The sequence below is a fragment of the Bubalus kerabau genome, chromosome 23, assembly GCF_029407905.1.
Source record: "Bubalus kerabau isolate K-KA32 ecotype Philippines breed swamp buffalo chromosome 23, PCC_UOA_SB_1v2, whole genome shotgun sequence".
NCBI classification, from domain to species: Eukaryota; Metazoa; Chordata; class Mammalia; order Artiodactyla; family Bovidae; genus Bubalus; species Bubalus kerabau.
The window spans coordinates 38,713,567-38,729,321 of record NC_073646.1 but is presented as its reverse complement, the minus strand read 5'-3'; the positions used below and the strand labels follow the sequence as shown (position 1 = coordinate 38,729,321).

At 43.9% G+C, this 15,755-nt stretch overlaps 1 protein-coding gene across 1 annotated transcript in view; it reads right to left on the bottom strand.

Moving 5' to 3' along the window:
- The window catches only part of BAIAP2L1 (BAR/IMD domain containing adaptor protein 2 like 1), a 75,807-nt gene that overhangs the window by 37,752 nt on the left and 22,300 nt on the right, over window positions 1-15,755 (bottom strand). Inside the window, exons 2-3 of the mRNA XM_055562628.1 lie at window positions 10,373-10,448; window positions 4,775-4,861 (exon numbers count right to left, since the gene is read on the bottom strand). Coding sequence (XP_055418603.1) covers window positions 4,775-4,861; window positions 10,373-10,448 — 163 coding nt within the window. The remainder of the gene's footprint in view (window positions 1-4,774; window positions 4,862-10,372; window positions 10,449-15,755) is intronic.

Genomic DNA, 15,755 nt, shown 5'->3' with positions numbered 1-15,755 from the left:
AAACAAATTTTTTTTTTAAAAGTTGACCAGCAAATGCAATAACTAAAAGACAAATAACCCAATTAAAAATGGGTAAAGATCTGAATAGACATTTCTCCAAAGAAGATACGCAATGGCTAGTAAGAATGTGAAAAGATGCTTGATATCAGTAGCTACTAAGGAAATGTGAATCAAAATCCAAATGAAGCAGTACTTCATACTTCCTAGGATGGTTACAATACAAAACCAACCAACCAAACAAAAAGACAACAAGTGTTGGCAAAGATGTAGAGAAACTGGGCCCCTCATACACGGCTGGTGGAATGTATGTGCTCAGGTGCTCCGTTATGTCCAACTCTTTGTGGCCCCAAGGACTGAAGCTCTCCAGGCTCCTTCTGTTCATGGAATTTTCCAGGCAAGAATACTGGAGTGGGTTGCTATTTCCTACTCCAGTGGATCTTCCCGACCCAGGGACTGAACCCCTATCTATTGTGTCTCCTGCACTGGCAGGCTGATTCTTTACCACTAGCGCTATCTGGGAAGCCTGGTGGAATGTATAATGGTGCATTCCATTTGAAAAACAGTCTGGCAGTTCCTCAAAGGGTTATATTTAGAGTTACGATATGAACCAGCAATTCTACTCCTAAGTGTATACCCAAGAGATGGAAAAATGTAGGTAAACACAAAATTTGTACACAAATGTTCATAGTAACAGTATTTTTAGTAGCTAAGAGGTAGAAGAAACCCAAATGTCCATCAACTGGTAAAATTAAATGTGGTAGATCTATACACTATTCCATTTATATGAAATGTTTAGCAAAACCATACCTATAATAGACAAAATATATTAATGGTTAAATATGGCTGGAGTTTGGAGAAGGCAATGGCACCCCACTCCAGTACTCTTGCCTGGACAATCCCATGGATGGGGGAGCCTGGAGGGCTGCAGTCCATGGGGTCGCTGAGGGTCAGACACGACTGAGTGATTTCATTTTCACTTTTCACTTTCATGCACTGGAGAAGGAAATGGCAACCCACTCCAGTGTTACTGACTGGAGAATCCCAGGGACTGGGGAGCCTGGTGGGCTGCCATCTATGGGGTTGCACAGAGTCAGACACGACTGAAGTGACTTAGCAGCAGCATGGCTGGAGTTGGGGGTGAATGGGAAGTGACTGCTAATGGGTATGAGATTTCTTTTTGGAGTGAGAAAAATATTCTGAAGTTGACTCTGATGATAATTTAAAACTTGGTGAATATACTAAAAATCACTAAACTATATTACTTTAATGGGTGAACTGTACTATGTATTAATTAGATCTCAATAAAACAATTATAAAAGTATGATAAAATTAATTTGGATAGTAATGACAAAGAATGAAATTGAAAACTCAACAGAATTGACTAGAAAAAAAATTTAAATGCCATATACAGTAGGCCTTTCAAAAACACCATAAGTATCTAAAAATGCATATATAAAAATGTGTAAGACTTCTACAAAAAAACCTACAAAACAGTGCCAACAGAAATTTTTAAAGTTCCAAGTCAATTTTCCATTTCCTTATACATTTATAACTGACAGTAAGAGAGTTTTTAGTGTTTCTGACAAACATTTTTAAAGGTCACAGGACAATCATAATTTCTCTCACTGATTAAGATGGCTTTGCATAGTTTTAACTTGTATGGCCATCTTGTGGTCTTGCCTGTATTTAAAATTAATGAGTTAAATGTATCATTTCAGAAATTAGAAAAGAACAGTAGAGTAATCCCAAAGATGGTACAAGGAAGAAAATGAGGGTAAGAGTAGAGATTAATGAAATAGAAAATGAAGATACAATAGAGAGAATTGAAAAAATCTGTTCATGAGGAATCAAGGATAATCAAGGCAAAATGTGTATTCTTATGAACATATCACCCACTTCATGGAAGAGAATAATGCTGATGAAAACAAGCAGCATAGATTTTTGAGTTCTCAAACACTTGTGAACGTATGAAGTGACGAGAGAGGCATCTTTCTGGTCTAGCAGACTTCAGAGCACACTCTCTCCTTCCATCTCCCGGCCACCCAGAATGTGTTGGCGCCCGCTCCCTCGGTCCTGCCCCCACTCACGACGGGGCGTGTGGCCTGCGGAGGTGCAGGCTGACATGGCGCTGTAGCAGCGCGAGCCTCACTGAGCCTCTCTCAGGCAGTGGGCAGCCTCAGGGGAAAAGAAGACCTGGCCGGCCTCCCGGCCTGCTCACAGGGTTGTTCTTGGGCGGCACCTGGGTTGCCCACCACCCTCGCCCAGAGGTCACGACCTCACAGCCCCCGCCACCTTCCTTGGCGGCTGCACATGTGGCTGCCCCCAGAGGTTATCTCACGCCCGTGCAGGAGCCGTGACCGCCAGGATGACTCTTCCAGTCTATGGGCTCCCTGAGGAAATGTGGGCTGAGCGCCCACCCTGGAAAGTAGACCTGGGAGGTCACGTCCACCGCTGGGACTCCCTAGGATGAGACGAGGCAACGTGCTCACAGCACACACTTACCAAGACCCGAGTTTCTACATGAAGCAAAGCAGTCCAAAGGTTAAGCAACAGCCATTAAGAAGCCAAACGTCATGTCTGTAACACTTCTGGTATTTCCATCTTCCTTGACCTGTGACACCTGGTGTTCCTGGGTGGGCCCCTAGACCACTGAGCTCGAAACAGCACCCGTGCCGCCCCTCCCTAGGCTTTGGCTGCTCAGACACCAACAATTCCCAGTCATCTCCTTCTCCAAAAGGTCCCCACCGCGACCTGACTGACTGCCTCTTTCCTTTCCCTTGGCCTCAGGGACGCGCAGTCAAGTGTGGAGGTGAGGAGCCCAGATTCTCAAGTCGGACCACCTGCTAACTGTGTGGTCGGGGCACACACTCCCCTGCAGATCTTAACACCAATACCACAAGTTCAGAAACCAGACAAGAGAATCTTCTTGAAAAACAAGAAAGACACAATCTACTTTAGGTCTTTCTCTTTTTCCTATGAATTGTCCTCTGCTCTTCCATACAGGAATTTAAACAGAAACAGGGTAGTATTTTAGTCTAAACATTAACAATAAGATAAACTAAATGAATCAAAAGCAGAACATGTCAGGCCTCCAAAAGCAACTCCAACAAGGACAGAACTTTCTCATGGAATGGCTGTGAGTAGAAAATTAAGTATATGATACAGTGAATATAAGTGAAAAGGGCAACTTGGAACAAAAATGAAACATAGCAAGTAATTTCCATCCCCTCTGAATGAAATACATATGCACGAAGGCTTTCCTCATTGAAGCTGAAGTTTTAAGACTATGTTTATAACAACACGGTTGCTGTGGAAACAGTTGATTCAACAGTATGAACTCACAGCTGAATCAAGTAAGGTGTGGAACAGAAGTCTTATTCAAACAGTGGCAAGAACCATAAAACATTAAAAAGGCACACTGAATGACGCTGAGTCAAAGCACCGTATGTTTTAGCCTAAGGATCAGGCATTTTTTTTGCATGATGCCTGACACAAATAGGATGTTTCTTTTTAATTAAGTTCTATTTTTGGAACCTATAATCAGTCCAATCATCCCTCAAACGTCCTAAGTTTTACTGCTTCTGTCTATATAACAGCATGTAATTTTTTTTTTTTACACTGTATTTTATTAAATTCATCCACTTTGGATGGGGTTACTAGAATTCAGATCTTGCCAGAGCATGCAGAAGTTATGGCACCAACAGAAGACTACTCAGGGTTTTGAAAATTTTCTGCATGTAACCAATTCTATTACATATCGCAGTACTGACTTATTGATCATTCAGCATCACTTCAGGCTTTTGGCTACAGGTTTCAAGACTATGAACTCTTTTGAGTACAAAAGTTGTCAGAGAAAGTTAACAAGGGCCCAGATCCACTGCCTTACCCAGCAGCCCAGCCTCCAACCCCAGAACCGTCACCACACCTCGAACTTGTTCCATGGCTTTTATGGGTCAGTTAAGAGCTTTCCAAGCAATCGTGGAAAAACACCGTATCTAAAAAACCCTCAAGACACTTAGCACAGAAACCCATTATCTGAACCTTACACACATGCTCCTTTGCCCCTCCTCTGCTTGCCGGTCCACTTTTTAACTGGAGAGGGACGCACTTTTCTTTAAAAAGGAAGCACACACACTGTGCCAATCCTTTCCTCTGGTTTTCTGAACCCTTCAAATTCTGACACACACTGTGAAGTCTGAAATGTTACCCTTTGTCAAGTAAGATGTGTTCAACAAGTTTTTAAAATGATGCTTCTGTGTGAGGTTCTGGAGATGGCACAGTGAGAGAGCTCTGTACGGAGAAGCCTCGGCGCACCCGGGTGTGGCTGCCCGCACCCTCTGCGAGTGCACAGGGGATCCATTCATACCAGCAAAACCGGAAAAATCACAACCGAGGGCGACTGGGGAAGCAGCGACGGCCAAGAGCAGAGCGTAAAGGAGCCGGACTCTGCGGGGTGACTCACAGGAAACGCTCTGTCAGTGGCGGGAGGCCTGGTGTTCACCCCTCCAGTTAGGAATCTAGGTCAGGGCTCCCAGGCTTCACGCTTCAAGGGGGAGCTGGGGCCCAAACCTCAGGGGCAGAAGCCCAGTTCCCAGTGGCCTGCCCTCATCTAAGCCTCCACTGCGGACAGACCGCAGAGGCGAAGGAACCCGAGTGCCCCCTTTCTATTCTGCATTTGTGCCACTTCTCCGTGTGCTCTTCTCCGGGTTCGTACAACGGCAGCCCAGGAACCGCGGCTCAAGTTAGGTGGACAGGTAATGGACGGTCAGCTCACCCAGCTCTGTTGACACGGGGGACCCGGTGGCAATCTCCCCAATCTTGGCCACTCCATCGTAGTAGGCTCTTCCTGCCAGGATCATAGCTAGAGAGGGAAGGTGGCACACAGAATAGTCACTTACAGACAGAAAGGAGGAAGCGATACAGGTTTCCTTCCGAACACCTGAGTCCCTTGTGGCCAAGGCGAGTGTGGCTGAGAGGGCAGGGGTGGTGCTCGAGAGCTCTGCTGGGTGGAGGACCCCCCCCACCGGACGGCACCCAGGGCACCCTTGCCTCTGACCAGCCCTGGGAACCTTCAGCCGCAGGGGCTGGAGGCCCAGAGAAGCTGATCTCGACGCCAGTCCCAGAGCGGCTGTGTTCCTAACACAGGCTCAAGGCTGGGACATGTCCACTCCAGCCAGCTGGTCACTTACAGCAACACAAGCCTGCAACGCGGTTAGCTGGAGGGGCTTGTATGGGGTGGCCTAGGCACCCGGGCCTTTGACGGCATTTTTACTTTTTCCTGTTGAAACAGATAATCTAAGGCACAAGCAACTACCATATTGTTGCCAGGAGAAAAGTGTATGAAATCTGAAATGCATTATCATTTCAAAAAACAACACAATTACCTGAAAAATAACTGAATGCTCTGCTTTTCTTTCCCCTCCTTTTTGGCAGAGACAGGAAAACTTATCTTAAAAATCACATTTCTCCTTTAAAACAGATTCTGAAAACTACATTATAAGGTATAGAAATCTGCTCTTGATTTGGTTTACTTTTTCTTTCCTTTTTTGGGGGGGTGGGGTGGGCGGTGGTTGGAGAGTATGTCAAAAGCAAGACAAATCTGGGTTTGAATTCCACTGTTACTTCCAACTAACTAACATGACCTTGTTGGGCAAGTGAAACAGAGGGTTAATCTAAAAATGCCATAATAGCATGTGTATTGGACAAACTAGTTGAAGCTGCTAATACCAATCCCTTCTTTTACTTTACAGCAGGCTGGGTTTCAGGAGACTCTCGGTATGCAGTAAGCAAGATTTTCAACAAGACCTAGGCTATTTAGTGTGACTTTGGAGAAAATATTTTATCTTGCTCAAAGGCTGGCTTCTTACACAGACCTCACTTTGCCTGGGAGCCTTGGAAATCACAGGATTTTGGAGATAAAAGATCCCTAAGCAATCTCCTCTCACTCAGAAGAAAACCTGAGGCCACACCAGCCACTCTGCCCCTGTGTAGAGCGGGAATTGTTTTCAAAGATGGATTTTAAAAGATATTTCAAGTTGAAAAAAGGTGGAAGAGATCATAGACTTAATTAATCTACAAGTATGGTTGAAGATGCTGCTGCTGCTAAGTCGTGTCAGTCATGTCCGACTCTGTCCATAGACAGCAGTCCAGCAGGCTCCTCCGTCCCTGGGATCTTCCAGGCAAGAACACTGGAGTGGGTTGCCATTGCCAAAAAAGTAGTTTCATGGCAAATAGATGAATCTATTTTTGCAGGTCTTGAGAGTTAAAAAATTACAAAAGTTACAGCTTTTACTTCATACATATATACAAATAAGTTTAGGAAATGTAATGATCTACTACAGTATTATTTCATAAGACTGAGGATGGCAGAAAGCAAAAAGACTACAGAGCCTCCTGATGAAAGTGAAAGAGGAGAGTGAAAAAGTTGGCTTAAAACTCAACATTCAGAAAACTAAGATCATGGCATCTGGTCCCATCACTTCATGGCAAGTAGATGGGGAAACAAAGGAAACAGTGACAGACTTTATTTTGGGGGGCTCCAAAGTAACTGCAGATGGTGACTGCAGCCATGAAATTAAAAGACGCTTACTCCTTGGAAGAAAAGTTATGACCAACCGAGACAGCATATTAAAAAGCAGAGATACTACTTTGCCAACAAAGGTCCATCTAATCAAAGCTATGACTTTTCCAGTAGCCATGTGTGGATGTGAGAGTTGGACTCTAAAGAAAGCTGAGGGCGGAAGAATTGATGCTTTTGAACTGTGGTGTTGGAGAAGACTTTTCAGAGTCCCTTGGACTGCAAGGAGATCAAACCAGTCCACCCTAAAGGAAATCAGTGCTGAATATTCACTGGAAGGACTGATGCCGAAGCTGAAACTCCAATACTTTGGCCACCTGATGCGAAGAACTGACTCATTTGAAAAAACCCTGATGCTTGGAAAGATTGAAGGCGGGAGGAGAAGGGGACGACAGAGGATGAGATTGTTGGGTGGCATCACCGACTCAATGGATGTGAGTGTGAGTAAACTCTGGAAGTTGGTGATGGACAGGGAAGTCTGGCATGCTGCAGTCCATGGGGTCGCAGGGAGTTGGACATGACTGAGTGACTGAACTGAACTGAGGATAACCATAAAGCATAATTATAAAAAAAGAACAACAACAAATAGCATTTAGGTAGACTCTCCAATTCGCCACTTAAGTTAATTCATCTACCAGACAGCATTAAGACCCAGGGTGCTGATGTTACCACCCTGTTTCATGAAGGGGAGCAGAGCAGAGACATTCTGGGCCAGACCTAAGGTCAGTGAAGAAACAGAGGCAGTGCACGCAAGGCCAGCTGGCATGGTCACTTCCTCGGTTCAAATCACAGTGCTCTTTGACTCTTTGGTCTCAGCTAGCACTGAAAAAGAGGTGCCTCCACCTAAAAACAAGGCTTATAGCCAGTAAACTGTCAAGTTAATGTATGTAATATTTTAGTGGGAAGATTTAAAATTCTGAGGTACTGATAAGCTGCAAAGCAAATTAGCAGGAGAAGGGTAATACAGGATTACACAACACAAACAAAATTTTTGGTCTGTATCCACATACTACATTGAAATTTTTTCAGTTACAACAGTTTCGAATTTTTCCAGTTTCACTAACTGTTGACTTATGTTTAAAACTATTAAATCTTCTTAGTCTAGTAAAATATCCTGCTTTTATGATAAAGCTGTATTAATGTAAAAATTATCCAGAAAAAAAAAGAAACTGGTATTTTCATAATTGTACTCCCTCTTGTGAATATATTAGAGATTTTATACAGGCTACTGTTTTAAGGAATGAAGCTCATTAGTTCTCATTTAGTGGCTGACCAGCTATTTCATCAACCTAAATTACACACTTCCACCAGAAAACTTTTCCTTAAAATATGATTTCACTAGGTTACAGTTCTGCTCAAAAAGCTTCAGTGGCCTCCCACTGCCCAGGGGTAGCCTGTCTCACTCCACAGAGTTCATCATGGATTTTTATAATTGTGGCCTTCAATGAATCACACCTCCCAGCTGGTGGTGGTGTCTAGGACACAGAGGAGTGGTTTGGTCATGTGACTTGCTTTGGCCAATGGGGTACAAGCAGGCATAACTCCCACAGGGCTTGTACTCTTGGGACAGCCGGCCAGGCCTGAGAAAGGAGGTGAGCCCAGCCCTGGCCCCAGCCGATTCTGACTGCGATGCAGTCTCGGGCATACAGGCAACTGTACTGCCTTTATAGGACCATTGGAAATAGCGAACTATTGTCATCTGAAGCCATCCAACTCAGCGGCAGTGTGTTACACAGCAACAGGTAACCGATGCTGCATCCAGATATGCTAATAATGGGACCTCATTCCACCTTAAGTTTTCTACTCCCCCATGCTCTGCACCCACGCGAGTGCGGACCCCGGGGCTCAGCTTGCAGGCTGTCTCTTGTGTCTGCAGCACTAGAAAGCAGCGGCGGCCTGCTGCCCCTGTCAGCCCGCTCAGCCACGCACGGCCTCCCGCCTGCTCTCCTGACTTTCCGCTCAGACCCCTGACCGTGCTGTTTATCAGCAGTGCCTGCTGCCTCACTGCACACATGGCCTCCTTGACTGTACTACAGATTCTTACCAAGGACTTGACACGTTTCATTGAAGTTTCTCAATGGCTTCAGCTAAAAACAGATGGCCTTCAGAAATTCTGGAAACACCTTATGAAGTGCAAAATAGGCCTCAGGAGGTATTAAAGTGATAAGAGGCTCTGGGGAGAAGTCCTGTTAGCAGGAGGCTAAGCTGTGGGCTGTTCACTGCGTCACTTTATAAATCTCTGTCTCAGAGAGGCAGCTCATGCTAGAAAGGAAAAAAACAACTGCAGGTCAGAGTGCTCTCCTTCATGGTGATGGATAAGGTGACGACTTTGTGACTAGGTGATCATCAGGGGAGAAAAAAGTCAAAGTGTTAGTCGCCCAGTCATACTCAACACTTGGTGAGCCCATGGACTGTAGCCTGCCAGGCTCTTCTGTCCATGGAATTCTCCAGGCAAAAATACCGGAGTGGGTAGCCATTCCCTTCTCCAGGGGATCTTCCTGACTCAGGGATCATACTGGGGTCTCCAGCATTACAGGTGGATTCTTTACCTTCTGAGCTACCAGGGAAGGCCCCTACCCCCTCATCAGGGGAGAGTCAGCTTGCAAAACAAGGCTCCAGTTTGTTAAAAGAGGGAGGGGGCACCCACAGAAGTTATCCATACTGCCCGGGGTGTGAGGGAGGAAAAGGCCAGGTCTGCTGCACTTCCTGACGCTGGACACTGGCCGAGAGCACCAAGATCCAGAGGAAAGTCAACAAGCAGTTTATGGCAGCAGCGACTGCAACAGCAGAGCGCCTGTCATCCAGCGTCCCAAGTCTTGCCAGTACCTCCCCTTTCCTGGCACATGCCCAGGCTGAGGGTATGAGGGCGCAGGTTTATTTTCAAAACATCCCCAGGGAGCAGCCAGAGGTGGGCGTATTGTGAAGGACAGAAGCAAGACGGGGAGAAAAGACACAGAGCTTGACCTGAAGGCTTCTTCAAATCTTACTGTTGGAAACTAAGCTTTCTACTTATGTTACATGCTGGTCCCAGTGAATCAGGGTAGATGGTGAAACTGGGATCTGAATGTTTGGCGGGTGGGTGACACGTGCTACATATGGAGAACGGTTCTGACCGTGTTAGAATTTGGTGATTATTTTCAAGGTGATCTCTGACAACACCCGCCTTGGGGAGGGGAATGCATGTGTAGACGCACATCACCTTCCTCAAACAAAATCTGTTCAAACCAGCAACTGACTCTAGTTCACAGAGAGACAAAAGCCAATGCTTGAGTCCATTTTAAATGAGAATCTAAGTTCAACTTTTAATTTAGATGTTTTTCCATTCAGGCTAAACATCTTATTTCTCATATTACTAGCAAAAGTGATACATCGCCCCCCACCCAATGATACACTCAAAGATCAGAAATTCTTCTATATAAATAAAAAGGAGAGTAATTCCTATGCTTTAGGATCCTAACATTTTAACTACCTTTTTAATATATTGGTTTACAAAGAATTTGGTTTATAAAGTAGAAAACATGTTTATATTTTAATGATATAAAAGATTAAGCAATTTCAAAAAGCAAAATCTGATATTTAAGATATGTCACTTATAGTAGTCTATTATTCAATTCACTCATTTCAAATAAACTAATATCCTACCATTGCAAAGTTCTGTAGATTAATTATAAACTGTACCAATTTAAAGGTATTTTAGAAATTCAGTAACAAGTACTTAAAAATAATTAAGTAAAATATTTAATGAGTGGCTTTGTATGCCCTCTGTATTTATAAATTTAGAAAACAGACACTTACCATTAACAGCTTTTTCATAATTCTTCCCTAGGTTTATTAAATTTCGTAGCCCGGGATTGAACTGTTCCATTACATTCTGAAAAACAAACAAAAAACCAAATTAAGAAAATAAGTGACCACTAGACCAAGTAACCTTTAGAGGTCATCACTGCATAGCCAAGGATCCCCATGTGTGCCCAGTGGTACCGTCCACAAAGTCATGGATGCTGATTCAAAAGCAGGAAAGAGCACATCCATCCTGACTGAGGGAACTGGTGCGGCCACGTGACCCTGGCCACGCCTGCCCTGGAGCTGCCTAGAACTGACTGTAAATGGAGTCTGCAGCAGACATACAGTCCCCACAAAGCACACCCTGCAGGGGGCTGTCAGTTCAGAAGCCAATACTCCTTTTGGGTTTAGGTAAGTTAATGGCCGTCACACTAGGAAACACGGGTGCATGACAGGAACTTAAGTATATGGACAGTGTTTTGGCTATCAATAAAGAAGATTTTTGGTCCATAAAGAAGGCTGAGTGCCAAAGAATTGATGCTTTCAAACTGTGGTGTTGGAGAAGACTCTTGAGAGTCCCTTGGACTGCAAGGAGATCAAACCAGTCAGTCCTAAAGGAAATCAAGCCTGAATATTCATTGTAAGGACTGATGCTTAAGTTGAAGCTCCAATACTTTGGCCACCTCACCTGATGTGAAGAGCCAACTCACTGGAAAAGACCCTGGTGCTGGGAAAGATTGAAGGTGGGAGGAGAAGGGGGTGGCAGAGGATGAGATGGTTGGATAGCATCACTGACTCCATGGACAGGAATTTGAGCAAGAGAACAGACATTTCTAAGAGCTGTTTTTGCTCTGCAATTACTAGGAGAGGGAGGCTGTGGATGGCTCTAGGACACAGGACAGCTGGGAACGTTCTTTGTAGGTGGTCACTGGCATTTTCTCCAGGCCATCAGTTCATTCATTACATATTTGTGGGGTGTGCACCAGGGCCTGTGCTCACAGCAGTGGAGGTGGAGATGTGGTTTCCCATTCTGGGCTTCATGATGCTCTTATCTCTGCAGATGTCACGGATTTCATTTTTAAAAGCGTAATTTCAACATCAATAGAAGGTCATAAACAGAGAGAGAAGCACTATGACAAGACAGGCAACTATTTAGAACATTAGTCTAAATTTAAAACGCTATCCTAAATCTGATGTTACAGACAAGAAATCATTCCTATGAGGCTCTGAATATATTTGGTGACCAAATGTATTTGTCCCACCTACAAACAATAAGCTTCACAATATTAATCTTTCCAGGTAGACCAGTCAAATCTCTTTACTGCCCGCCTCAACCAAAATCTGTACCTTGTTTGTAGAGGCCCAAGCAACAAAGAATAAAAAACCACACAACTTTCAAAGGGGCAGAAACATAACACATGTATTCTTCAGGATAAAGAGGTTCTCCATTACATGTTAGCAGGGGAGAAAGAACATAATAACTTTTATTATAAGTGTTCTTTGTTAAAGAACATTATAACTTTTATTTAATATTAAAAGTTTTTATCAACTTTTATTTTATTAGATGCATTTTATTTTATTAGACAAAAAATGGAAAATAATCCCTGCCTCAACCCTTCCCCACCCCTGGCCTTACTCCCATGTAACAGCTCCACTGAAAGTGCTCTTTTGTATTTACTGCCATAGTTTTGGTTAATATTCTTGACTTCTTGACTTTGGACAATAACCACTGGCCTTCTGCTACAGTAAACAACTCTACTTTCCTTGTTTCCAGTATTCCCTACATAACAGCAGTTTCCTGGAAAATCAATAGTCAATATTTATTATGACTTTGTAAATACTGGTCACTACAATGTAAGGAATGTACCAAGAATGGTGCTTCCTTTCTTGATACACCTTTTTGTTTCTCCTGAGATTAACAAGTCTCATTCCAATGCCTCCTTAGATTTTTCCATGCATCTTCCTCACACTCCATGAGATCTAACAGAAGCCTATTGATATCTTTCAAGCCGAAGTGGTCAGTTAATCTTCATTTTTTTTTTTTCCCCTGAACATCCCTAAGGACTCTCTGTCCTCTTGCTCAGCCTGGCCTGACCGTTTCCTGCCACGCTGTTGCCCTCACATGTCCCTTTTTGGTCTCCCATGTGACGAGAGTCTCATTAGCTGGATTCCACATCTTCCTCTTTCTTCATTTATCCCTATTTGCTGGAGATCATTCTCTAAGAATGACCCGAGAAATGACATAGGAGGTAGATGTGAGTCCCCTTGTGTCTGAAATTATATTTACCTTGATGTTTGATTGGTATTTCGGTGGGCAGAGTATTTCAGGTTGAAAGTGATTTTCCCTTAGGATTTAAAAGATATTGCTCCTTATATATTACTGTCTTTATTTTTTAAAATAATTTTATTTATTTTCAGCCGTGCTGGGTCTTTGCTGCCGCACAGGCTTTTCTCTAGCTGCAGCAAGCACAGGCTCTAGGGCGTGCCAGTAGCCGAGGCTCCTGGGCTCGGGAGCACAGGCTCAGCCGCTGTGGCACGTTAGCTTAGTTGCTCTGAGGCAAGTGGGAGCCTCCTGGATCCAGGGAGCCAACCTGTGTCTCCTGCACTGGCAGGAGGACTCCTTACCACTGAGTCACCAGGGAAGCCCTCCACTCTCTTTAATATCCAGTTTTGCTACTGAGAAGTCAGCTGTCATTTGTATATGACTTTTTTTTTTTTTTTTTTTGATGAGATGGGGCAGGGGAAGGGGCTTATTTCTGGAACCCTTCTCTTTATTCCTGTGTTCTGAAACTACACAGTGGTCTGTCTCAGTGTGGGTATTTTTTTAATTTACTTTACTGGCACTCAAGCAGACCCTACCCATAGAGAAAAGTACATCCTTCAGGTCTGAAAAATGTTCCTGTTTGATTCTCATCTCTTCATTCTCTGGAACTCTGAGAAGGATTTCACATAACCTGGATTTATTCTCTAATCATCTTACCCTTTTCCTCTGATTCTTCGTTTTTTGTTCTGTCTCTGACAGATAGCCTCAACTTTACTTTCCAACTCTTCTGTTTTTAAAACTTTTGATATATTTTTGGGCTCTTTCAAGTTTTTTGATCATTCCTTTTAAAAGGCATCCTGTTCTTGTTTCATGGATGTGGTATCATCTCTTATCTGAATAAACTGTAATTTGAGGGCTATTACCTGCCAGTCCCCCACTGTTGGGTATCTAACTGTCTTTGATGTTGGAGGCATTCCTTACATGTCTGGTGATCCTTGACTAACAGTTTGTATTTAGGAAGCAAGCCCTAAAGCGCTGGCTGGAAGTGTGCGCATGTGCATTCAGGGTGGCTATTGACTAGGCAGCTTCATTCAAAACAACTGGACAGCGAGTCAGCTGTCAAGAAACTGGCCAAGAGACAGTAACCAAGGGCCACGGGGTCTCTCCAGAGAAACTTCTAACTTCCTATCCCTGGGGGTGGGCGGAGGGTGGAAACAGCAGTCACCAGGGAGCCGGCTTTCCCAGGTCTGGAAGGCGGTTGAGTATCCCACAGCTCACCGTGCTGACTTCTTCCTGAGTTTCAGTGCCTCGGCTGGGGTCTCCAAGTCGAGAGCAGTGCTGAGTAACACATCCTGAGACTGCACCTTGGCTGCCAGGCAGAGGGAGCAGCTGTGACAACGGTGGCCGGGGCAGCCAGGGGCCTGGAGGTGAGCCGCCTGTGTCATGCCTGTCCCAGCCCTGCGGCTCCCTCCTTCTGTGGGGCCTGCTCTGCAGCCCGGGGGGCTCTCTGGGGTGAAGGGCTCAGTTCTCTGCGGCACTCCTCTCTGCAGGCTCTTTCGGTTCGTGTAAGGCAGTTATCGTACCTCTGTCCATTTCTATCACCCCAAATTTCTTTAGGCTTTTGGTCAATAGATATTTCCTTTCTCAGGTATCTACATTATGGATTTACAGGGGGTTAAGTTCCTTTGCCATCATTTTAATGTACTCTCGGAAAAGAAGAAAAACATATGAGGTCAATGGGCCACGCTTAACTGGAAGTCCACTTAGCTTGTCTTGCTGGAGCCAGTCAGCTGAGCCTCCTTCACAGGCAAAGCCATGAAGCCCCAGAGCCGAGGCTGCCCTCTCACCAGTCCCCTGGCAAGCCAGTCAGTCTTAGCACTGATCACAGGGACCTGTCGCCATAGCTGCTATTTCTATCATCTTTCCTTAATTCTTTTAAGTTTTTACTTTTGAAATAGCTTAAGGCACACAACTAGTTATAAAAACTGTATAAAAGGTCCCATGTATGCTTCCACCAATGGGAACTTAAATGGCCAAAGTACATCATCTAAACCAGGAAACCAACATTGGTACAACACAGTTAAACTACAGACCTTATTTGGATTTACCAGTTGTTATACCTCTAATTTGCAGGGTGTGTGCCTTGTTTCTACGAAGTTTTATCACACGTATAGATTTGTATAACCGTCACCACAATTATGATACAGAACTCTTCCAATAACACAAAGGTCTCCAGGATGCTACCCCTTTATAATAAAGCCCAATCAACCTAACCCCTGGCAACCGCTGATCTCAATCATCATAATTTTGTCACTGTGAGAATGTAATATAGGTGGAGTTGTACAGTATGTGGCCTTTAGAGACTAATTTTTCCACTCAGCACGATGTCCTTAAGAACCACCCAAGTTGCTGGGTGTATCACCAGCTTATTCCTTTCTCTTCTGTCAGTGGTCCAGGGCATGGATGTATCACAGTCTATCCACTGCACCATTGACCATCTGGGTCGTTTTCAGTTTTCAGCAATTACAAATAACCCTGATGTGGACAATCACGTACAGACTTGTGAGTGAATGTAAGTGTTCCTATCTCTAGAATAAACACCTGGTAGTTCAACCACCGCGTCACACAGGAGATGGATGTGTAACTTCACAGGAAGCTGCCAAGCTGTTTTCCAGAGCTGGCTGTACTGTTTTACATTCCCATAGGCAATGTATGAGATTTCAGTAATTTTTAAAATGTAATAACTTCATTAGAAAATGGCTGCTTTCCAATAAAAAGATAAAACTATTTTGAAACATCATTTAAAATTCTTACAATAATCTTACGTGAGTCTAGATGGTAATATGTACAAGGATACCAATACAGAGCAACCTGCCTTCTAGCAGACAAGCAGTCACAAAAAGAAGCTAAGCTCTGTGTTCTTTCCTAAGATTATTCTTAGTTCAAAATAGAATTTGATTTCTTGATAGAATTCTTGGACTGTTTACATATAACTCCTCTCTTAAAATTTCAAAAACAATGAATTCATGAGAACTTTCAAAGTTAATACCAAGCATAAACCATTATCCAAATGATTCAACTGTAAAAAAGTTCAACTAAGACAAAGACCACCACTGACTTCAGAGAAAAAAA